The sequence below is a fragment of the Ranitomeya variabilis genome, chromosome 8 (assembly GCF_051348905.1).
Source record: "Ranitomeya variabilis isolate aRanVar5 chromosome 8, aRanVar5.hap1, whole genome shotgun sequence".
Classification (NCBI taxonomy): domain Eukaryota; kingdom Metazoa; phylum Chordata; class Amphibia; order Anura; family Dendrobatidae; genus Ranitomeya; species Ranitomeya variabilis.
Window position 1 is genome coordinate 194356520 of NC_135239.1, and position 24664 is coordinate 194381183.

At 37.4% G+C, this 24664-nt stretch overlaps 1 protein-coding gene across 20 annotated transcripts in view; it reads right to left on the reverse strand.

Annotated features, from left to right (window-relative positions):
* Positions 1–24664, reverse strand: part of CADPS (calcium dependent secretion activator) — a 434847-nt gene that overhangs the window by 10508 nt on the left and 399675 nt on the right. For all 20 annotated transcript variants that reach the window (XM_077275863.1, XM_077275861.1, XM_077275860.1 and 17 more), the window contains one exon: positions 1340–1444. In XM_077275863.1, the coding sequence (XP_077131978.1) occupies positions 1340–1444 (105 nt within the window). The remainder of the gene's footprint in view (positions 1–1339; positions 1445–24664) is intronic.

Genomic DNA, 24664 nt, shown 5'->3' on the forward strand with positions numbered 1-24664 from the left:
TAATTGAGTAAGCTCTCCTACAATCTTATTTCATGGTAAACCACTGTGATTTCACACTGAAATAATTATCATTAGCCTAAGACACGCATACACAGGAATAAAAATATACTTTCCGGGTATGTGATCTCACCTTTGTGATCTCTTATAGTTCAGTGTAAACACCCATTGTAAGAGAGACGACTTCAGTTAATTATGAGAACAATATCGATTTGCATTTTGTTTAATGATCATTGAATACATTAAGTCGTGCTGCGAAGGAATATTTGCATCGCTAACGGAAGCATTTTTTTTAGCAAGTATATGAAATTCTAAAAAAAATATGATATATATAATATATTTATATTATTTATATATTTTACTTTTTTATTTTTTAGTAAAATTATTGGAAAGTTAGCAAAATGTCTTTATCAAAATCAGAATAAAAATAAATTAATTCAATAAAAAAAATTATAATATCCATTAGTTAATTATATAAGGCACAAAGCAAAAGAGCAGCACAGTAAAGGTAAACTATCTCATTGCAAATTTCTAGCTGATATATCGTTTCATGATTTCATGATTTCATATTTCATGAATTGGTTTTTATTTATTTCATGTTACATTATTTAATATGTTAAAGTCATTTTATTAAATAATTATTGCTGTATTTATTATGTCTAATAGTCATTTTTTTAATTAAATAATTACTTTATATATTATGTCTAATAGTATAATTTATTAGATAATTACTTATTTATATTGTATGTGTAATAGTCATTTTATTAAATGATTACTTGATATATTATGTGTAATGGTCATTTTATTAAATAATTACGTTATATATTTTATATTTATTTTATTCAATAGTTACTTATTACTTTATATATTACGTGTAAAAGTCATTTCATTAACTAATTACTTTATATATTTTGTCATTTTTATTTTATTAAATAATTACTTCTTACTTTATATATTACGTGTAAGAGTCATTTCATTAACTAATTACTTTATATATTTTTTCATTTTTATTTTGTTAAATAATTACTTATTACTTTATATATTACGTGTAAAGTCATTTTATTAAATAATTACTTTATATATTTTGTAATAGTAATTTTATTAAATTATTACGTATTACTTTATGATGAGTAATAGTAATTTTAATAATTCTTTGTTTCTTCTTTCGAAAATACAAATTATTTTAATTAATTTGATTTAAAATAAAAAAATAAAATAATAAGCATACTAAGTGTAAAATCTTAAGAAGATAGAAAAAAGAAAACAAGATAACCAGTCACAAAAAAAATAAAAATAAGACAAGCATTACATATGTTAAATATATAAAATAAAAATAATATACCTTGACAATCCTAATGAGGGTTTTCAGCTGATAGATATGAAGTTGAAGGTCCATACGGTCAGTGAGCCATGTGCAAACAACATTCATTGAACTGGTGTACCATTGCTGAAAAACAGATAAAAGTTCTCCAGACACACAGTAAAAAATAAAGCAACAAAAGTTTAATAAAAGCCCAATCCTATTTTTTTTTTTTTTTTTTAAATTCCAATTTGAAAAACTAATTTTATTTATTTTTTTATTTAAACACATTAATTAAATTGCTCAAAATAAATATAAAAAAAGAGAGAAAAAGAAGCAAAATTTGAAATGATAAAATAATACAAAATGTAGCACCATAATAAAACATATGTCAACTTACCTTTTTTTTTAAGGAATATGTATTAAAAAATAATAATAAAATAAAAAAATCTGCACTTGACTTATATAAATATAACCGGAAACACAAAGACACCTACTATAATTGCCTCCTTGTAATTCATTCTATGGGTGTTTGCTTTTCAGCATGTCGGATACGACCTGAAGCGTAATAACTTGCTGCGGGTTTTGCATATCCGACGTGTTATCAATTTGCTTTAAATTACAAGAATATTAACAGAACACATACACATACAAATGAGCTTTGATCAAGCTGTCGAAATAATTCTTCCCTCTAAGAGGGTTAATTTTGCTTCTTGCCTGTGAAAAATGCTCGAAGCTGTGTCACCGCAGACTGCCACCCCTGCAGAGCAAGATGTCTCTTGAGCAATGCACTTCTAAAATACTGTTTAGAGATTCATATTTCATTTCCACTTAGCAACACTGACATGGTGTTCTCATTCATCAACCTGCACAACGAGCTTATAGGGTAGGGTACCCTACCTCTAAAACGAAGAGTAAAATATGTATTATTGCAATTACGAAAAAGTGGTTAAAAAACATTTAGCATTCTTTGTATGCAAAATCCGGTAAAAATAAGCCATCGTTTTGCCCAAAAATTCTAAAAGAAAAATTGCAGCCTTACCCTGTAATATAACTGACCCAAAAATAGTAGTAAACATGCTTTATAAGATTGGAAGATGTCAAATATGGAGTAATATACTACAGTAGTATACAATATAGTGTTATACTAGGTATAAAATTTTTTTTAGATCAAAGTATATATACAGAAAAATAGGTATGTATAAAAAGGGTATAGACAAGAATAGGGTTCAAAGAAAATACCATCATCGGTTGATAATATGGTTGAATCAATAATGAAAACTTGATTTTTAGAGGAGGAAACCATGCGAGTTTGTTGGCCTAAACAAAACAATTAAGGGCTAATTTAAATGTCAATTTTGATTTGTGTTTTTTATCCAATTTTCATCCTTTTTTTTATACCACCGTAATGGTATCAGAGATTTTTTTTTTGTTAAAAAAAAAAAAAGTTCCCAAGCTTCTCTTACCCATTAGACAATAAAAAACGGACATTACTAGGATTCAACACCGATGGCATTTGTGTGCTGTTTGTAAATCAAAAAACAATTGACTTGAATGGGCGATTTGGAACCACAAACTGGAACATAGTTAGTACTGTTCTATCTCCCCATTGGTTTGGGTTCTATTCGCCAAAAAAATACCCAAAACAGAACATATATGTGATACACCGAAGTGTGAATGCTCCCCAAGGTTCAGTTTCGAAGAACTATTCAGTTGAATGACTGTCGTTGATTCATACATAAAAATACAATGTGTGGTGCTTTGCATATTGATGTATTCAAAAGTGTAATCGACTAATAAAATTCATAAAAAAGTATACAAAAAATTAGAAAAAGTGTCAACTCAGCCCTCCAGTTGTGTTAGAGATAAGTATCTCAGGAGACCTCCAGATAGACCCTCCGTGGTCCGGGTGTGGTGCACGGAGTATGCACTGGTCTGGCTTCCAGGTCAAATAGTTCTCAATAGACCAAAAGGGGATATTCTCCAGCACCAAAGGAAAGTAGTTAAAACTTAGCCTTTAATCATATAGGGTAAACAAAATAGGAGAATGTTCACACATTAAAAAACAAAAAACCATAATGCTTACGAATTTCAGGTTGAACAACCTTTAATCGTAGCTATAATTAAGGGTTGCAATACATAAGTATTATGGGTTTTCTTTTTTTCATTTTTTTTATCCAATATGATTAAAGGCAAAATTTTAACTCATTTACTTTGGTGCTGGAAAACATCCCTTTCTGGACCAGAAAAAAAGAAAAAAGTATGCCACAATTTATCAGCCAAAAATTAGGCACTGGTTCGACATATGTTTAGTTAATAATATGCGTGAAGCATAGAACATCATCATCACTTGTAAACTTTGCCGGTAGCAGGTCATATAAAGTCATGTAGAGTACCGTTACAATATACAATCATACATAAGCAATAGAGAAGAGCCTCTGACGACCCTCATCTACCAACTAGAGTGACGCAAAACGCATCTCTTTTCTTTAGATGTATGCACATCCATTCCTCGATTTGGGCCTAATGGGAAATGAGCAATTATTTATTTCCCCTTTGATGGTGCTGTAGGGAAACAGAATACTTTGAGTAGAGTTGTTCCATCTATTACAACACCCAGTAATGGGACTCCCAGTGATCAGCTGATCCAGTGAGGACCCGTCCAACAAGGGATTGTAGACAGTGTCCAAATCGTTATTCAATCATGTACCTTAACAAATACAATAGTTAAGGGACAAGTAGACAACTTTATAGGAGATAAAGCTGAAACTTAAAAATAATTGTACCTAAAAGTGGAAAAATGTTTCTTTTTTTTAAAAAAAAGGTAACAGTTATTAGGACACTGGTCTACCTTTAATAGTAATTGTTGTACCAGTATGATTAAACAGAATTTTTTTTATTGGGGTTCAGTAACAATTACAATTGCCGATGTGCTGCGGTACATCAGTTTCACACAGTAAAAAGTTGTACGGTTCCAAATGTTGCGCTACTCACATAAAGTAAACACCACTATGTCTTTTCTAGCATTATTAGATCGTCCTGACGAAGAGATCGGTAGAATCCAGAAACACGTAGACATTTTATCAATGATGTAAAGTAGTATTGTTGAAAAAGACACAGTACCAAGTGTTTACTGCACTGTATAAAATTCATTTCAACTGATGGCCCAGATTGGATTCAGGAGGATTGGCGCCGAGTGCACAAGGCATTTACCACCCATGAAACCAGATGGTTTCCCCATGAAGAGATTTCCCATTTCTTCTTTTCCATATATCACATGTACCCATGTAAACATTTAGACCTACAGTGCTTCCATCCCTTCATTCTTTTGATTGGAGGGGGTTTTAAAAATTAGACTCTTACCGATGGAACATTGATGATCTACACTTAGGATTGGCCTTTATCATTTTATCCCTGATTCCGTTTGGAAATCAGCACTTAATTTAATTGTTTTAAGCAAGGTTTGTTTTTTTTCTACAGTAGAATTAATACATTGATTTATTTATCTATTTTTTCTACTATTACATACACTTACTAAGCCCAGATGGACACACGACATAAAATATGTATGTACAGTAACTTTGAGATACATTAAACCCACAAGGATTGGTATCTCCTTCCTGAGGACCTCACAATGCATTGGATGTTCTGCTTTCCACCATTGTAGTTCCAGACAGTTCTAATTTTGATGAGATCAGTGCAGTTAAATTGATGAAATAATCTTTCTATCAAACTAAAGTCCGCTCCCTGCAGGGCAGAGGCGGTAAGGTGTGAGGCAAATTATTAGGGGTCACCACATTAACTTTTCTAACAGTGTGGTAAATTTTAAAAGGGTCATAATATAATTTGACACTTCATTCTCGGTAGAGAAGAATTAATCCATTAGAGTAAGTTTATGCCCCATATATGCTCAGAGATTGGAGCAGGTGTTTAACTACAAGCATAAATCCTTCATTTAGATCCTTTGTAATTGCCTCTGGTGACCATTAGCAAATTATGGAGATCAGAATAAGAGAGTGAAAATATATATATTTTTTCTCCTATTGTCTCATTAATAGTCATTTTTCTTCTATCACGTTGACCACCACTTAATTTAGTGTGAAGTCTGCTTAATCCCGGCTGTTAAATGGATGAAGCTAAGCATGGTTGGTACACATCATGGCTTTCAATATGTGTACATAACAAAATATCACTAACATCTAGAGCAGATCTTCTCAAGCTTCTTCCACATGGCCGTCACAAGCCGGAACAAGTATTGTCTTGGCCTCACCAAAGGTCAAAGTCAATGCTAAAATTAAAAGTTGATACAGGTTTGTTTTCTATTGGTTTTCTAAACCAGATGTGATGTCAAAACAAGACCATAAGTCAACGATGTTGGAAACCAGAGATTGGTGAAGACCTATGGAGAATATAATTCATTTTGGCAAAATTTTCTCCCTACCCGCCTGAGCTAACTCACTGACTGAGGATTTTTAACCAGTTAGACACACTTCACAGTTCGTGAAGCATTCTTGGATTAGGATAGACAGGGCTTTCATACTTAATTTGGCAATGCATTGAGAGTTGTCTTACTACCTTTAATTGGTAATAGACATCAAAATAGGACGCATCCGCTTGTCGAGTTCAAAAACAGTTTGGAGAGGTTTATCCACATATTTCAAACTCCAGTTGTAAGGCTACCTCTTCACTCATCTATTGGATAACATCAGGACTTATCAGACATGGTCTGGAGGAGACATGGTCATCTACAACTGTAGGTTATAGCTGTAGGGTGCATTGTAATCTATAGTGGGTAAGACATTTCCTCTTCTCCGAAAATTGGAAAATATTCTCAGGCGCCTCTGAAGTGTTAACTACACCTTCTACTCCTTCTACACAACTCAATACTTAGATCGAAAAACTAGACGGTGCATAAACTGAATTTGAATTTTTTTTACAGATTTCCATAGTAAATACTCATTCAGAAAGTAATTCACACTGATAAAGAATGTCAGTACCATAGACGTAACTAAAATCATAAGTGCGTAACTATGGCCAAATCTAGGGAAAATGCTTCTTAACACTCTCAATAACCATTCCTGTTTTTTTTAAATATATTATGCTGCTCATTACCATTTTATGGTGTCTCTTTAATTATACTTATGCCCCTGGTCAGTGCTGTTGCCTGTTCAGCATCAGCATCTCTAATATGTTTGCTCCTGTAGAGATCCAGTCTGTCACCTACTGTGGTGGGGAAGAGCCAGCGGCTTGTAGTTGTACTGGTAGAGGTTATATTGCACTTTTGAATTCTTTTTATTAGAAAATTGCTCATTCTTCACTTAAACAAATAAAAAAGTCAACACAGTTCTAATATCAACTGAATGAGTGCATAGAAAAATCATCTAGAGAGTAACTTGATGTTCCCGGTCTAGAAATGCAAATTTTGTTTAGAGGATCCCCACTTACTATTTGCAATTTTTAATTCTCATGTATTTACAAATGGAAAAAGCACAGATGCCTGCTTCCTCTGCATTCTCTATACAGATATACCCCCCTCATTTTTAAAGAAACACTCAAAGTTTTTATCCTCTTAATATATTGCAGCCATCATATTATATAGCACTGTGTACTTACAATTGCTCATTTTGCCTTTCTACCCAGTTAGTTCTTCTCTATTTCATTAGCTCTATGACATCATGTGATTAAAAACTGACTAACTCAATCCTTCTAAGCTCTCTGTAGAAACATGAAGTCTCTTTTTTCTGCATGAGTCAGCATTAGAACTACAATTATATATCAAATCATATATCAAAGTCCTTGACAGAGGGGAGGAGCGGAGCAGCTGGGCCAGGAATTGAGGAGGAGGAACAGGGCTGCTAGGGATTTTGCAGTGATGTAGAATTGTAGTTCCAATGATGTCTCATACAGGGAAAAGAAACTTCCTGTTTCTACATAGAGCTTAGAAGGATTCAGCTAGTCTTTTTGTAATCGCGTGATGTCATAGACCAAATGGATAAGACAAGAATTAACTGGGTAGAAGGTCAAAATGATCAATTGTAAGTACACAGTGCTATATAATATGACTGCAATATATTAAGAAACAACTTTGAGGGGTGGAGTATTTATTTAAGAAACCCAATTTTTCACACCACAAAATCAATATAGTACTACGACAAGCGAGGAAAACCCTCGACAGGCTAAATAAAGTTCGAATCACAGACTCTTATAGTAGAAACGTCTCCTTGGCAGAACATCACAAAATTATATATTTTTTTCAAGGCTGGAAATCTCGCGCCACTCATCGATGGACGTCAAGCCAAGAAGAAAGATAGTGTGTTCCACATCTGTAGCGACATCATTCAGCAATACCAATAACAACATGGCCAACACTCTTAAAGGACACCTAACTTTTGTGCCCATATTTCTATATTGACTTACTCTATCATAAGAGGTTAAACATCTACTTCTAGTGAGAAAATAAATATGTATTCCCCTGATTATTTTTTATCTCCCGGATATTCTTTTCCAGCAGGGAGGGAAAGGACCCTGCTATGATACATAACACATAACATACTTGTCTCTGAATATATAAATTGTAAAAATTGATATGAATAAATCTTCGCGTGACACACATTTTTGGATTAACTGCGCTGGGAGCCTCTTGCTCCCGAGGAGGTGGTGTCATTACACATACCCCCATAACATCTGCAAAACCCCCCGTTTCATTTTGTTAGGTCTCAATCGAAACATGACCTCTTTGCTCTTTGCCATGAACCTGTAGTTCACACTCGTACTTTACAGGAAGCGGCGGCACTCCCCAGGGGTGCTGCAAACAGAATTGTGTAAACCAGATGCAGCGCGGCGCCTTAATGCACCTGAAGCTGTTGTGTTCCTCATTCAGAAGCTTATATACTTGTAGATTAAGGTCCCTTCGGCTTTTTTTTTCTTTCAAAAGAAGGGGGACAAAACGAGGAATGCTCATAGGGCTGGGATGTCAGCGGGGAGGCCCAGGGATTACAAGAAACCTGGGACTCTGCCTCTTTCTGCCTTTGCTCCTAGTTTTTTTTTTTGTATGTGAACAAGTGCTACACAACAGATTGAAGCTGGTATAAAGGCCTGAGACTGTGCAAGAGTGTCACGCTGTGCCTCAGCTGTGCTTGCAATTAGCAATAAGCATGAAATCATTATTGTTGTAGGAGCTGATGGCAATCTGAAGTGACAAGTTTTACAAGGGAAGTTCTGGTGGGGATGTTTGAGGAAGCCTTTTTTTTTTTTTCTTATTTTTCGAACAGCCTCGTACGGTCAATTCTTCTTCTTCTTTCATGGTATTTTATTTCTCGATGAGGGGTTTAACTTACTTATTTCCCCTCTCTCGAATCTACTCTAAAAAAGAAAAAAAAAAAAGAAAAAAGGAAATCCAAAAACATTTGCCTTAAATTAGCAAAGAAATTCTTGTTAAGGGGGCTAGAGATTAAGTGTACAAAATGACTCAGCAGGTGACTTTTTGGGTAGATCTAGGGGGTTGAGAAGTCTTTAAAACGGACGACAAGACATTTTATACTTCTGACAAAAGGACAAAGTAATCCTACCTGCTTGCTTTAACCACTCTTGTTTGTCCATTATTATGTGCTTTAATGCTCATGAGAACACAACTATTGGCGAAACGACTCAATTTCCATAGTAACTCACACGAGTGACCCCGGTGTCAGCGCCGGTTTCACAAATCCGACCAATCCAAGCATTTCAAATCTCTTTAAAGCCAAGACAGATATTACTAGGCAAAACTTTTTTTTTCCCCTCTCTCCAAGGACTGAACTCTTTTGTTGGGAAATATGGCTTTGTTTGCAGATTCTCAAAGAAGTCCTTTCAGGCTGTAACTTTTTTTTAATTGAATGTATGTTGGGACTGAAAAGCAAACACGGTAATAATACGTAATCGCTGTGTACACAAGGGAAGCTTGACACCACGTACACAAATAACGGTGCTCGATTTCGATTCTCAATATCAAATTACTGACATGGTTGAAGAACGATAAAAAAAGAGAATAAAGAAAAAATAGATGAAGAAATAAATTTAAATATTTTTATCTTAAAAAAAAAATATATATATATATATTCAATAGAGATAGAGAATACATTTTTAAGTCCATTTCCAAAAATCATTTAGGTCCACAGAGACCGGGAGGTTTAATATCAGAAATATGACCGTCCCGATTGTGGAACACCTTGTCGCGTTGTGATGTTTTAAGCTTTTTTTGTAATCAAAACAGTGTCAACTAGTTATCCTATGTTATTTACATTCACCATTACTATTTAATTACCTAATGAAGGGTATTTCCTCTTTTTGTTTTTATCTTAGATTTTGCCACAGTGGTGGCCACAGTGTGATCGTGTACCTACAAATTGCACTTATACCAACAATTGTTGTGGCTAATTTCTTTGGTTTCATTTTCCAAAATCCATCTGTTATACCCTACTTTTTTTATCTTCATAAATCATGGTGAAGCTTAGTTCACACCATGTGGGAGATTTGATAAGTCCCATGGTCATAAGCCCATCACACACATTAGGTGTCTGTCCACCAAATGATGGTTTGGCCGATAGTTTCAGCCGGCAGCCAGCTCGGTTGTCTCTCACACATGCGCTCGCTGTGCCAAACGCTCCTGCCGCTGTCAGACATGTCTTATCTTCAGGAAAACAAAAGAGTCGGCAGTATGAAATCGGACATGATGAATCCTTAACTCCCTCAGCAATCAATTGCATAGAGACCCGACGCAAATTAGACTGTTGGTCAAACACATTGATAACGGCTTAAATACAAGGTGCATGGGAGCAAAATATGTCAAGTATACTAAGAGGAATATGGCACATGATATATTTGGAATATTTGGGGCTATTTCAAACATGGAAAATGAAATCTACATTTGCTTTGAGAACTTATACATTTCCACTACCATTTTCACGAATTTTTATCAAAATTAAAACTGAAAGTTTTAGCAGGTTTGTCACACTAATGATAGCCCCACCAGTCTCGAGATGAAGATAAGCTATCACTTATCCACAGGACAGATGATAACTTATGAATAGGATGGGATCCGGCTGCTAGGACCGGTAGCGATCAGCAGAACGGGGTACCTGTTAGAATGGGACAGAGATGTGAATGCTCAACTGCAGCTCTATTCAATACTTATGGGGCTGCCGAGGGCTGTGTTTTGCTTTTTACAGGAGCCTGATAGAGTATGAATAAGGAGGCAGTGTGCATGCTCCATTCTAACAGGGATAAAAGAACCCCATTCTGTCGGTCGGTGGGATCCCCAACGACCTATAAGTTATCATCTATCCTGTGGTTAGGTGATAACTTATCTTCATTGGAGAACTCCTTTAAGCTTGTCCATTATTTTTTCCACTTATCAAAACTGGTGTTTAGTAGTGTTGAGCATTCCGATACCGCAAGTATCGGGTATCGGCCGATACTTGCTGTATCGGAATTCCGATACCGAGATCCGATACTTTTGTGGTATCGAGAATCGGAATCGGAAGTTTCCAGTGTATGGTTCCCAGAGTCTGAAGGAGAGGAAACTCTCCTTCAGGCCCTGGGATCCATATGAATGTGTAAAATAAAGAATTAAAATAAAAAATATTGATATACTCACCTGTCCGAAGGCCCCTGGCCATCACCGCTGGTAACCGGCAGCCCTTCTAGGAATTTAGGACCTGAGGGATGACGTCACGGCTTGTGATTGGTCGCGTGAGCGGTCACATGGGCGGCCGCGACCAATCACAAGCCGTGACGTCATCTAAGGCCCTGTATGTGCTCATTCTTAAGAAGGAAGGCTGCTGGAAAGAAGCTGGGCGCGTCCGAGGGTGAGTATATACCTAATAGGAATATACTCACCCTCGGCTTCTTTCCGGCAGCCTTCCTTCCTAAGAATGAGCGTGTTCAGGGCCTTAGATGACGTCACGGCTTGTGATTGGTCGCGGCCGCCCATGTGACCGCCACGCGACCAATCACAAGCCGTGACGTAATTCTTAGGTCCTAAATTCCTAGAATTAGGAATTTAGAACCTGAGAATTATGTCACGGCTTGTGATTGGTCACGTGGCGGTCACATGGGCGGCCGCGACCAATCAGAAGCCGTGACGTCATGGAAGGCCCTGAATGCACTCATTTTAAGCAAAGAAGGCTGCCGGTTACCAGCGGTAAGGTCCAGGCTGCGTCGGAGAGGTGAGTATATCAATATTTTTTATTTTAATTCTTTATTTTACACATTAATATGGATCCCAGGGCCTGAAGGAGAGTTTCCTCTCCTTCAGACCCTGGGAACCATCAGGGATACCTTCCGATACTTGAGTCCCATTGACTTGTATTGGTATTGGGTATCGGTATCGGATCAGATCCGATACTTTGCCGGTATCGGCCGATACTTTCCGATACCGATACTTTCAAGTATCGGACGGTATCGCTCAACACTAGTGTTTAGTAGAGGAAAATATTCCAATGTATATGACGACTTGCCCATAGACTTTAATGGCTAAACACACTATTGGCATATATCTAGCATTCATTCACTAAGCAGCTTCTGGAAGTACTATGCCATGTACTCAGCTATCTCCAGAAGTCTTATAGAGAATGAATGAGTGGTGGCACTCCTCGACGTGACCACCGCTCCATTCTGATGGTATTTTGGAGCCCTGTTCTTGAAATCATGTGGGACCCATTGTCAACCCACACCGATAGGAAAGTTAGCACTTTGATCGGTTTCAATGTTGGGAATAACCGAAAATGAATTTGTTTCTTGTTATTGAACTGATCACAATCGCGGAGAGGTTTTTTTTTACACTAAAACTGTAAACATTTTCTGTAAAAGGGAATTTACTGAAATTTTATTTCAAAGATGCCTTGCAAAAATCTCAAATTAGAGCCTTCCATCATCTCTGTGCTCTTAAAGGGAACCTGTCACCCCCAAAATGGAAGTTGAGCTAAGCCCACCGGCATCAGGGGCTTATCTACAGCATTCTTGAATGCTGTAGATAAGACCCCCGATGTATCCTGAAAGATGAGAAAAAGAGATTATATTATACTCACCCAGGGGCGTTCCCGCTGCAGTCCAGTCCGATGGGTGTCGCAGTCTGGTCCGGGGCCTCCCATCTTCATAGGATGTAATCCTCTTCTTGTCTTCACACTGCGGCTCCGGCGCAGGTGTACTTTTGTCTGCCCTGTTGAGGGCAGAGCAAAGTACTGCAGTGTGCAGGTGCCGGGCCTCTCTGACCTTGCCCGGAGCCTCCGCACAGCAGTACTTTGCTCTACCCTCAACAGGGAGCAGGAGCCGCAGTGTGAAGACAAGAAGAGGACGTCATCATAAGAAGAGGACATCATCCTATGAAGATGGGAGGCCCCGGACCAGACCGCAACGCCCATCGGATCGGACCGCCCGCTCAGGTGAATATAATCAACCTCTTTTTCTCATCTTTCAGGATACATCAGGGGCTTATCTACAGCATTCCAGAATGCTGTAGATAAGCCCCTGATGCTGGAGGGCTTAGCTCAACTTCCATTTTGGGGGTGACAGGTTCCCTTTAAAGTCCAAGCTAAACAATTGCTCAATTTAAATGATTTCTGTATTGTCAAGTTTACAGGATGCCAACAAGGCTACACTTTCTCGAGATATTATTAGCAAAAAAAGAAATAAGTAGTCCAATATCCATGACTAATTAATATGTACAATAAAGATCTTAATTTTAAGGGCAATGTTACAGGGCATGTGGAGATGACGTTGTGTGTTCTGCAAGGACAGAAAATGCACATTTTTGGAGGAGTCCTAAAGTAGACATAAGAGCCTCTGACCTCTTTAGTTAGCACCTATTAATGACAAGCACATATTTTGAAATGCAAATTCACCAGCTTTGTAAATTTTTTCCCCCAAAATTATTTGCAACAATATGATTTGTTGCACATTGCAAATTTTACAAATCCTCCTTTTGCTTTATAAACACATGGAACACTCTGAGGTCTGCTAGCACTATACTGAACACTTTTCAAGTTCTTTTATTTAAATTAAGCCTTAGTAATATCCAAGTATCCTCAACTTATCTGGCTAGAGGAAAATGGATGGTAGCTATTTTCCACTGCTGTGCTATCACACACTATCTGTAAAGTTTATTCAGTGTTTTTTGGATTTCTAATAAATTTCAGAGTTGTGATCTCCTCTCACTGTCCAGATTCACTAAAAAGCGGCTGCTGCATTCCCTGCCTCTGCTTTTGTACAGGTTAAGATATTCCCCCTGATTGTATGTGCTATGCCATGTCATGTGATAGCTAAAAAGCAAGCATGCATGCTCCTGAAGTCATGTAAACCTTATATGGCTCATGCCATCTTCTGCTTTATGTAAAATGGCTCTCAGATTTTTTTTTAATTCACCTGAATTGAATTCACTATATGTAGCAAATTACCTAAAATTCAAAATAAATTCGATTTGCATTGAAAAGATTTGCTCATCTCTAGTATATAGTCTGCAGCACCGTAATAGAATTAAAGATTTTTAGGTAATATATGGTAAATCCACACCTGAGGCCGACACATAGGAAAGCAAAATACCCAAGGTATGTTATTAATTAGCTTGGTGTCAATATTGATATGGGAAAAAGAGGTTAGAGCGTTTAAAGGGGTCATGTGGCTGGTTTTGTTAAGGGTTCAAAAAGCTGAAAATGCTAAGGGTGGAATTTGGCTGGCACTTGCCCATCACTTGTTGCACTTGTCACCATCGAGAAGAAACAGGGTTGGCACTGTCTCTGGGGCTTGTGACTGGCATGGTTAAAGGCACATATGGCTGTCACTGTTAAGGTGCATATGGCTGGCACTGTTGGGGGCATGTAGTTGTCATTGTTGGGGGCATGTAGCTGGCACTTCTGAGGGGCATGTAGCAGGTATGGTTAAAGAGACATGTGGTTGTCACTGTTATGGTGCATGAGGGTGGCACTGTTGGGGGCATGTGGCTGGCAATGATAAGGTGCATATGGCTGGCAATGTTTGGGCATGTAGCTGGCACTGTTGGGGGCATATAGCTGGCATCGTTAAAGAGACATGTGATTGTCACTGTTATGGTGCCTGAGGCTGGCACTGTTGGGGGCATGTGGATGGCACTGTTGGGTGCATGTGGCAAGGTTAAAGAGACATGTGGCTGTCACTGTTATGGTGCATGAGGCTGGCACTGTTGGGAGCATGAGGCTGGCACTGTTGGGAGCATGTGGCCAGCACTGTTGGGAGCATGTAGCTGGCACTGTTGGGGGCATGAGGCTGGCACTGTTGGGAGCATGAGGCTGGCACTGTTGGGAGCATGTGGCTGGCACTGTTGGGGGCATGAGGCTGGCACTGTTGGGGGCATGAAGCTGGCACTGTTGGGTGCATGTGGCTGGCACTGTTGGGGCTTGTGGCTGGCACTGCTAAAAGTCACTTGGCTGGTACTGTCAGTGGGGCATAACTGGCACTATATAAGGGTTATGTGGATGACTGACACTGTTAAGGGGTTTTGTGGCTGGTAAAGTTAGTAGAACGCATTACTTAAGAGGGAATGTGACTGCCAGTATTAAAGACGGATGTGTTGGGCATTGTTTAAGGGAAATGTGATTGGCACTGTCAATGAGGCATGTCATTGGCAAGTTGGAGAGGGTATGTGGCTGCCATCATCTTACAACAGTTATCTCCCCATATAAAGTACATGTGACTGGCATTCTTTACAATTAGTTGGCACAGGTATAGGAGCCCTCTACCTGGTAATGCCGTAGTATACCCTGCAGAGATATGGTGCACCCTGTCTGCACGGGGAACAGCGTTTTGCCCTTCATACATTTTTTTCATGATATAACATGGCTGACAGTTACATTTGTGTATAAGTATGTGACCCTATAAGCCGCAATCCCCCCACAAACCCGTACCACAAGGGTATGTTCACACGTTGCATTTTACTGTACCAACAAAGTGAATGAGATTTCTGAAATCTCATGCAAATGCTGCTTAGCTTTTTTCCTTTGCAGATTTTAAGCAGTTTCATATCTGCAACATCTTAATTATTTCAACATTTTTGCAATATTTTTCACCCATTCAGATGAACGAGGCAAAAAAAAAAAATGCAGGTATTTTATTTAGCATCTTACCTGCCAACGCTCCAGTATTTACCACAGATTTTTCTGAAATTTTGACTTTCATTTAACTATTTACTGAACGTGTTCACATACCCCAAATTTCTAATATTAGAGAAATTATTTTAAAAAATGAAGAAACTAATTTTTAATTAGACATTTACTTTAGCAACAGCCTGGTTTGCTAGTGTCACAGTACACGGTGTATGTACAGTGACTATCTAAAAATACACAAAACGTGTTTATAAAAAGTGTAATTTAGTTGGCAGGTTTTCATTAGCAAAAAAAAAAGTGACTTTTATATGAAGTGTGAGCCATATTCACTCGATATAGAGCTACTACTTATGTGCCAAAAAACTTCAAAAAGTTTTGATACATGTGCAGCCATGGATATGGGACGAGGGCAAAACTAAAAGAGCAAGAGATTAAAGTTTGATATTTATTATTTTTTGGGACATTTTTTATAGGTATACTTAGGGCTCTCCCAACTCATATGCCAGGGAAAAATAAGGATTAGGCAGTGGAATTTCAGCATGGCCGATCCTTTTATTCTCATAAGAGATTTGCTTCCATCCACAATGTGTGGTGGTAACTTACTCTCTTCTTCATTGTAAAATGTAAATTTCCGATTAAAGATGAGCAAACCTGATCTTTAAAGAGAGAGAGCGATATTTTTTCCAGCTCTAAAGTTCGATTCCTCATTGATTTCAATGGAGTTCTGGCTCTAGTTGAACTTTGGACTAAAGTTTGGTCAAGTACCAGAACTCGAAATTCCATGGGTCCACTCATCCCCAACCCCGAATCATCTTTTACAATTTTTTTCAAAGTCGTTTTCCATTTCTGTGTTATGGCATGAGTTACTCAAATTCATCAAAAATTGCACCAAAATTTTGACACACTCAAAATTACCCAAAGGAGTAAAGTTGTGCCAAATTGTGTAACTTTTTAAAGTCGCAATTGATGAATTAAGTTGAAACATCTTGAAATACTACATAAAAGTGGAAGACCAAAAAAAACAAGCGAGCATATACAAAATTGACTTTAAAAAAGGCGCAAAAAAACAAAAAAAAAAGGCTCAAGACACACAAAACTAAAGAAAAACATACGTACAGACAATGATGAATCAGGGCCTTTGCCTAAAATCCTCAATAGTATGAAAGACAGATGACAGTTTATAGGAAGTGTTTGGTTGCAATCATCGTGGGCAATGGTAGGGTTGCAAATTATTCAACTGATGGCTGTACTTACTTTGGTGGCATTAAAGAGTCAGAAATTATAGCTTATTTTCAAAATAATTTTCAACTTTTGAAAAGTGGCAAAAGGAAAAAATGGGCAGAGCTGTCCAGGAAGGGTCGGAGCACCATTGGCCTGATAGATTTGATTTTTTCTTAACAAACTGCAGCCGGTGATTGTAGGTTTTCTAAGTCTTCATTTCCACGATGAGTATTTGGTGAATGTCGATGTTGCATATTTTCTGCATCATTTCTGCACCTATCAGGTAAATTAATTTATTTGCATTTTTTTTCATTGCTTTTTTTTTTACAAACGTTTTTATCGCATTTTTGACGTTGCAGTGTTTTATCTTCTTTTGGTTCATCATGTCTTAAAAAAAGCAGCTTTGTTTCCAATACTTGGTATTTGGCTTTGAAAAAACTTGACTGAAACAGTCATGGGCGGATCACATGCAGATTTTCCGCATCTAATGCAAGTCTATGGGTAAAATCCGCACATAAAACTCAGCGTACCCGCAAGAGAAATCAACATGTTGCGGACTTGAAACCCATTCCACAGCTCAATTTGCACAGCGTAAAAACTCACCAAAAACTCAACATGAGAACACAGCGTAAGACCGGCATACAAATTGATAGCATTAATAAGTTTCCCCAATTTGTATACAAATTTTGTGAAATTTTCAATGTTAATAATTCCATACAAAAATCGAAGAATCGCCACTTCACTGAATCAAGTCACCAAATCCATTCTAAATCAGATTTTTCAGTTGACGACTGGCTGAAAATTCTGAATTTATGTTCCTTTAGGGACAGATCTTAGCAGATCAATAGCTACCCTGACATAGGCAAGGTAATTTGTGGCATACAAAGCTGAGCTATAATTCTGCAGTATTTGTGAGTGGAGAGGGCACTTGTGTAGGAACCGGCTCATAACAAAGGTCTTATGCAGAATATTATGAAAATTCACCAAATTAGCATTGCTAGTCTCCTTTCCTATTTAATTAAATCCCGTTTAAGACCTGCTTTTAGGTGAACAGGTCGGCAATGCATTGCACTCAGCATCCCCTTTGCATTGAACCATTTAAAAACTGATGGCAATTTAATTGCCTGTTGCTCTACATGGGAAACCGTGGCTCAAAGAGACTTGTAGATGTTTGTTTCTTGAGATGGAAGCTGAGGCTTCACTTCTAAAGAAAAGATTAAGTTTGCCAATTTAGGAGGGTCTGTAAGAAGTAGCCGGATTGTGATACTGGGTCTCTGTTTGCCAACAGGAGCCACTATTATACATGAATAGGCAAAAATTAGAAAATATTGGGAAGCCATTTAAAGCTCACTTTTCCCTGAATAATAACGGAGTAAATGGAAACTCACTTTACAAGGTACGTGCCTACAAAACATCCATTACAGTGCAAAAGTCAAACAACACCACCGTGGCGTTTCCAGTGCAAGTAGACTAAATGTGATACTTGAACTGGAAATGTGTCGGCCATGTTTCACTTTTGAACTGTAACAGATGTTTTGTGCAATTTTTAATATGAACAAATAAAATTTCATAATTTTTATCTGTGTAGCTGGATCCATCCCTACTTTGCTTATTTGATTTCTCGCCTGAGCAGCGCATCAATCCGAGCTCTGGAGAACTATGAACTACTGTGGTGTGGTGAGCTGGCTACTCCTTCCTTTGCTATCCGTAAAGTGGTTGTCCTCTACTAGGACAACCCCTTCGCAATCTGAGTGTTTGTCCCAGTTAAAATAAAAACACTTATGCTCACCTGCCGTGCCATCGATGTTCTCGTGGCGCCACTCACTCTCCTGGGGCTCACATGAGGTTCTTACGTCACACATGGTCAAAAATTTCAATGGAAAACTTTCAAAGTGCTGGTGCACATTGCTTCACCCATTTAGTTTTAATTTTCAAAGTTGACGTTGAAGCTCTTAGGTTTCAATTCAAAATCTATAACAACTAGAGATGATTCTTTTGAAATTCACATGGCCAACTTTGGATTATGTTTCCAAAAAATTAAATTTGCGGTGAGTAAACTTGCCTTGAACTACAGATATTCCCTGAAAAGATGTATATAACAACTCAGATGTCTCCAGAGACTTTATCCAATCAGTTTCAAGCTCTTTAATGCAAACACATACTTACTGATGACATAGTGACCTCCACATATTTGGCTATGTGCAAACAGTTGGTAACCACTTTTCACTGCTGTTTTGCCATACACACTATCTGCATAGCATGTTCAGAGTTCTTTGGCTTTTTTCTCTTTATTTCTAAGCTTTAAGCTTTCTTCCCTATTACTAAGCTGTGAAATCCTCTCGTTAAACAGCTTCACTCGACATGACAGCTTCATTGCTTGCTTTGGCTTGTATACAGGCTGTAATAAATTGTGCTATACTACATGATGTGCTATACGTTGTAATGTATGTGCTATACTATGTGATGTATTAACTACAAGGCATTATTGGGAAGCCCATCTGGCCACACCCAAGGTCATGTAAGCCTATTCTGGCTGATTCAATCTTTTGCATTGTGCAAAATAGAGTTAATAATTTTTGACAATTCAAGTGAATCAAATAGTAAATTGCTCAAAATTTCCTAAACAACACTGCTCATATCTTCTAAAGGTCATTATAGCTTGTGATTGACTTTAGCAATTAGTTGACTCAATACAAGAACTCAAACCCTTGATATATGGATAAATCTTAGGGGACAGTAAGGAAAAAAAGGAAAAAAATACAAAATAATTTCTTATATCCTGTATAAAATTCTTGACCAAAGGCATTAGTCTTTTTTAAGCATAGAAAACAAGTTGTTATAGGGTATCTAAGCTAAGTCAAGTTACGTTATAGCTAGAGATGAGCTGATCTGACAAGTGAAACTTGTCAAATTGTGCGGATTTTGCTGAGAAATTCAATTTGTAATTCTCCATGATTTGAACATCCCTTATCATGCTCTGGAGTACAGAGCCTAATCGGAGCCAGATGTCCTGGGCTAGACTGAGGATGTCCAAAATTTAATTGCGTGTCACTGCTAAGAAGTACCATATGGGGAAGAATGAGCAGCAAAAGTGGCCAAAAAAGTTGAGTGGTAAGCTGAGTATTAGTTACTTATTTTTAACTTTTGCCAGCCCTCCTCTTTGAGACACCCTCCACTTTGCTTAATTTGAGCTGAGCAACTTACAGAAAAAAATCTGCCTTCTGTTGAATATAGATTTTTGTAAACTCCAAGCAGAGTTCAATTACACTCAAACAAATTTGCCCCAACTCTACTTATCGCCTTTCGAACAAGCGAACAAAGCAACTAACATCAAAATAAATTTGGAAAACGGCAGCCAAGTATTTGCCGGAGACCTGTTGCTCTTCGAATGTTTCGGTGCCCAGTGGATTAATCAGCAATTGAACAATGAGTTAATATTGTGAGTGTTGATCAGCTAGACTTACAATCAATGCTTGGAAAAAAAAAACACAAGTCTTTTATCCGCCAGAAGTAAGAAAAAAAAAAGAAATTAAACACTTGTGGGTTCATTCAAAAGGATGAATGACATTGAATAAGCTGCCTAAGACTTGAGATTCTCGGTGGGCGCTTGAATAGAGCAAACCTGTGAGAATGAATGGACAGCCTTTTGGGACCAATTTGTCTCTTTGCATTCCCTATTCTTCCCATTTTGCTGACAGATGTACTAAGGCGGAACTAGACTGTAAGGCTTATCTACATGCATCTACAGCAGCTGTCACTTTTTGTCAAGCAAGTTAATCAGGCAAATGCCACCATATCTCCTATATACAAGGAACAACATGTTATGGGCTGCGTTCTTCATTCAAACAGATGACGTCCTAACATACACGAGGCCGATATGTTTATTTCTTTCCTCAAACAGCGCAAGGCAACACATCTTTTTTTTTTCCTCCACCAAAACTGCTAATTATGTCAATATATTTAAAAACATGCATTACTGTACAGAGCCGTCCTCTTTTAATTAGAGAGTTGGGCTACGGAAGGCAAACGAAGCTGGAGACTTTGACTCAGCATCAAACCGAGAAGAAGACGAGGTGGTTATGAAATGGAGTCAACAATGTTTATTCGAGGCAGCGGTTGGGATGTTGTTTTGTTGTTTGCACAAAATATCTCCGATCATTCTGGATGGATTATAACAGTTATTACATGATAGAGAGATACTAGGGTAGAGTGGATTTTTTTTTATATGTGCTGCTGATTTAGACGCAATCCAAAAGATCAAAGGAAAAAGTGGTTTAATGTCAAGACGTTAATGTCAACCACAAAAACATTACGTTTGTAGGACTTTAATGGGGAATAGAGTGATATTTACTTACATAAGATATCCTGACTTACATCCAGAATGGATCCTCAGAACATCATTATTATCTGATAATTCCTCAAACTATATATGATGAGTTATATTATCACCATCATTTAATATGTGTCAGATTATAGGTAAACATTATATGCCTGACAAATCTGTATATAACCAGTCATTGACACCATGTACCCTCTAAGTCATCATTACGCATCTGGCGAGTCATTCGCATCATCATTATATGTCTGAAGAATTCTCACCATTATGTATCAAAAAGTCATCGTCATCCTTTATTTGACAAATCATTATCTATCTTACGATTTATTGTCATGTATCTAACCAGTCACCATCATCATGTATCTGACAAGTCATCATCAAGTATATGATATACATGTCATCATTATCATGTATCTGACAAGTCATCATCATATCTCTTACAGTATCATCATGTATCTGTCATATAAGTCAATATCATAATGTATCTGGCAAATCATCATCATCATCATGTATCCGGTAAATCATCATTATCATCTGAGAAGTCATCATCATCATGTATCTGCCTCATCATCATGTATCTGCCAAGTCACCATTAACATTTATCTGACATGTCATTATCATTATTGTGTATTTGGCTTGTCAGCATCGTCACGTATCTGACAAAGGAGTCATCATTACATAATTGACAAATCATCAATGTCATGAATCTGCAAAGTAATCATTTAGAACATGTCAGGCTCATCATTATTGTTATCATTGAGTCTCTGACAAGTCATCAACATGTTTTTCACAAGTCAATATAATCAAGTCACTGATAAACTAGTCATCATTGTCATGTTTATAACAATTAAGTCATTATTGTCATGTATCTGACAAGTCAACATCATCCTGTATCTGACAAGCCAACATCATCCTATATCTGACAAACCAACATCATCATGTATCTGACAAACCAACATCATCATGCATCTGACAAAGCAACATCATCATGTATCTGACAAAGCAACATCATTATGTATCTGACAAGCCAACATCATCATATATCTGATAAGTCAACATCATCATTTATCTGACAAGCCAATATCATCATGTATCTGACAAACCAACATCATCATGTATCTGACAAACCAACATCATCATGTATCTGACAAAGCAACATCATTATGTATCTGACAAGCCAACATCATCATATATCTGATAAGTCAACATCATCATTTATCTGACAAGCCAATATCATCATGTATCTGACAAACCAACATCATCATGTATCTGACAAACCAACATCATCATGTATCTGACAAAGCAACATCATTATGTATTTGACTATCAAGTCATCATTATGTTTTTCACAAGTCATCATTGTGATGCATCAGCAAAGTAATCATGTATGCAAAGTCAGACTTATTATCATTATTATCATCGATAAGTTTCTGACAACTCATCATCATCGTGTACATGACAAGTAAATATAATCAAATTACTGACAAACAAGTCATAATTGTCATATATAAAATCTCCTCCTCATCATGTATCTGATGAGTCATCATCATCATCTAGCAAGTCATCATCATATCGCTGACAAGCCATCATCTTCAGGTATCTTACAAGGCATAAACATCATTATCATTATTCATTAGCATCATCATCATGATTATCTTGTGTTTGGCAAGCCATTAGAATCATGTCTCTGACAAGTGATCATCATCATAATTATCATTTATTTGAGAAATCATCATCATGTATCTGACAAATCATAATGTAGCTTACAAATTATCATTCTCTATATCATGTGACAAGTTATCTTCACTATCATGTATGTGACAAATCATCATCATCATACATCTGTGAAGTCTTCATCATAATTAGTTGAAATGTCATCACCCAGAATCTGACAAGCCATCAACATGTATCTGATAAATTGTCAGTAGAGATGAGCTGATCTTTTGAAATTTGAATTTGCCAAGTTCGCAAAATGTGACAAGCCATCATCATCATCATCATCATTATCATGTATTTTACAAGTGAACATCATCATGTATCAGCCAAGCCATTATTGTCATATATCTGAGAAGTCATCAGCGTGTATCTGACAAGTCAACATCATCATCATTATTGAGTTTCTGACAAGTCTTTGTCATGATGTATTTGACAAGTCAATATTAACAAGTAACTGACAATCAATTCATTAATGTCAAGTATCTAACAAGTCATCATCATCATGTATCTGGAAAGTTATTATCGTATGTAGGGTTGAGCGACTTTTATTTTTATAGGATCGGGTCGGGTTTCACGAAACCCGACTTTCTCAAAAGTCGGGTCGAGTGAAATCGGCCGATCCTATAAAAAAGTCGGGGTCGGGGTCGGCCGAAACACGAAACCCAATGCAGTACAATGGGATACTATGGTTCCCAGGGTCTGAAGGAGAGGAAACTCTCCTTCAGGCCCTGGGATCCATATTTAAGTGTAAAATAAAGAATTAAAATAAAAAATATTGATATACTCACCTCTCCGACGCAGCCTGGACATTGCCGCTGGTAACTGGCATCTTCCGTTCCTAAGAATGGCGCTTGAAAGACCTTTCGATGACGTCATGGCTTGCGATTGGTCGCGGCCGCCCACGTGACCGCTCAGCGACCAATCACAAGCCGTGACGTAATTTTCAGGTCCTAAATTCCTCATTCTAGGAATTTAGGACATGAGAATTACGTCACGGCTTGTGATTGGTCGCTGAGCGGTCACGTGGGCCGCCGCGACCAATCACAAAGCCGTGACGTAATCTAAGGCCCTGAACGCGCTCATTCTTAAGAATGAAGGCTGCCGGAAAGAGTATATTCCTATTAGCGCCATTCTTAGGAATGTAAGATGCCGGTTACCAGCGGCGATGTCCAGGCTGCGTCGGAGAGGTGAGTATATCAATATTTTTTATTTTAATTCTTTATTTTACACTTAAATGTGGATTCCGATACCGATTTCTGATATCGCAAACGTATCGGAACTCGGTATCGGAATTCCGATACCAGATTCAGAAGATTGCCGACCTCATGGCCGACCCCACACAGGGGTCGGGTCGGGTTTCATGAAACCCGACTTTGCCAAAAGTCGGTGACTTCTGAAAATGGCCGACCCGTTTCGCTCAACCCTAATCGTATGTTTGAAGAGTCATCAACATCATAATAACCATCATGTGTCTGATAAGTCATAATAATGATGTATCTGACAAGTTTTCATCATAATCATTTATCTGATAATTATCCAGCGCTATCATCAGGTAGCCGGCAAATCAACATCATCATGTTCAGTATCTGCTAAAAAAGACATCAACCTCATGTATTTGACAAATTATCACAATCATCATCATCGGGTATCTAAGAACTCATCATCATCTTGTATCTGACAAGTCATTGTTGTCATGTGTCTGAGAAGTCATCATCATGCATCTTACAAGTCATCATTGTCATGTTGCTGACAGGTCTTCATCTTCATATATCTGACAAGTCATCACCATCATCATGTATTTGACAAGTCATCATTATCATGGATCTGATAATTTAATATCATTAAGTATCTGACAAACAAGTCATCATTGTCATGTAGGAAACAAACAAGCACCATGAATCTGACAAATTCAATCTAGATCTAACCACAAACCAGTCATTATCTTGATGTACCTTCTAAGGCTTCGTGACATATGTAGCAAGTCAT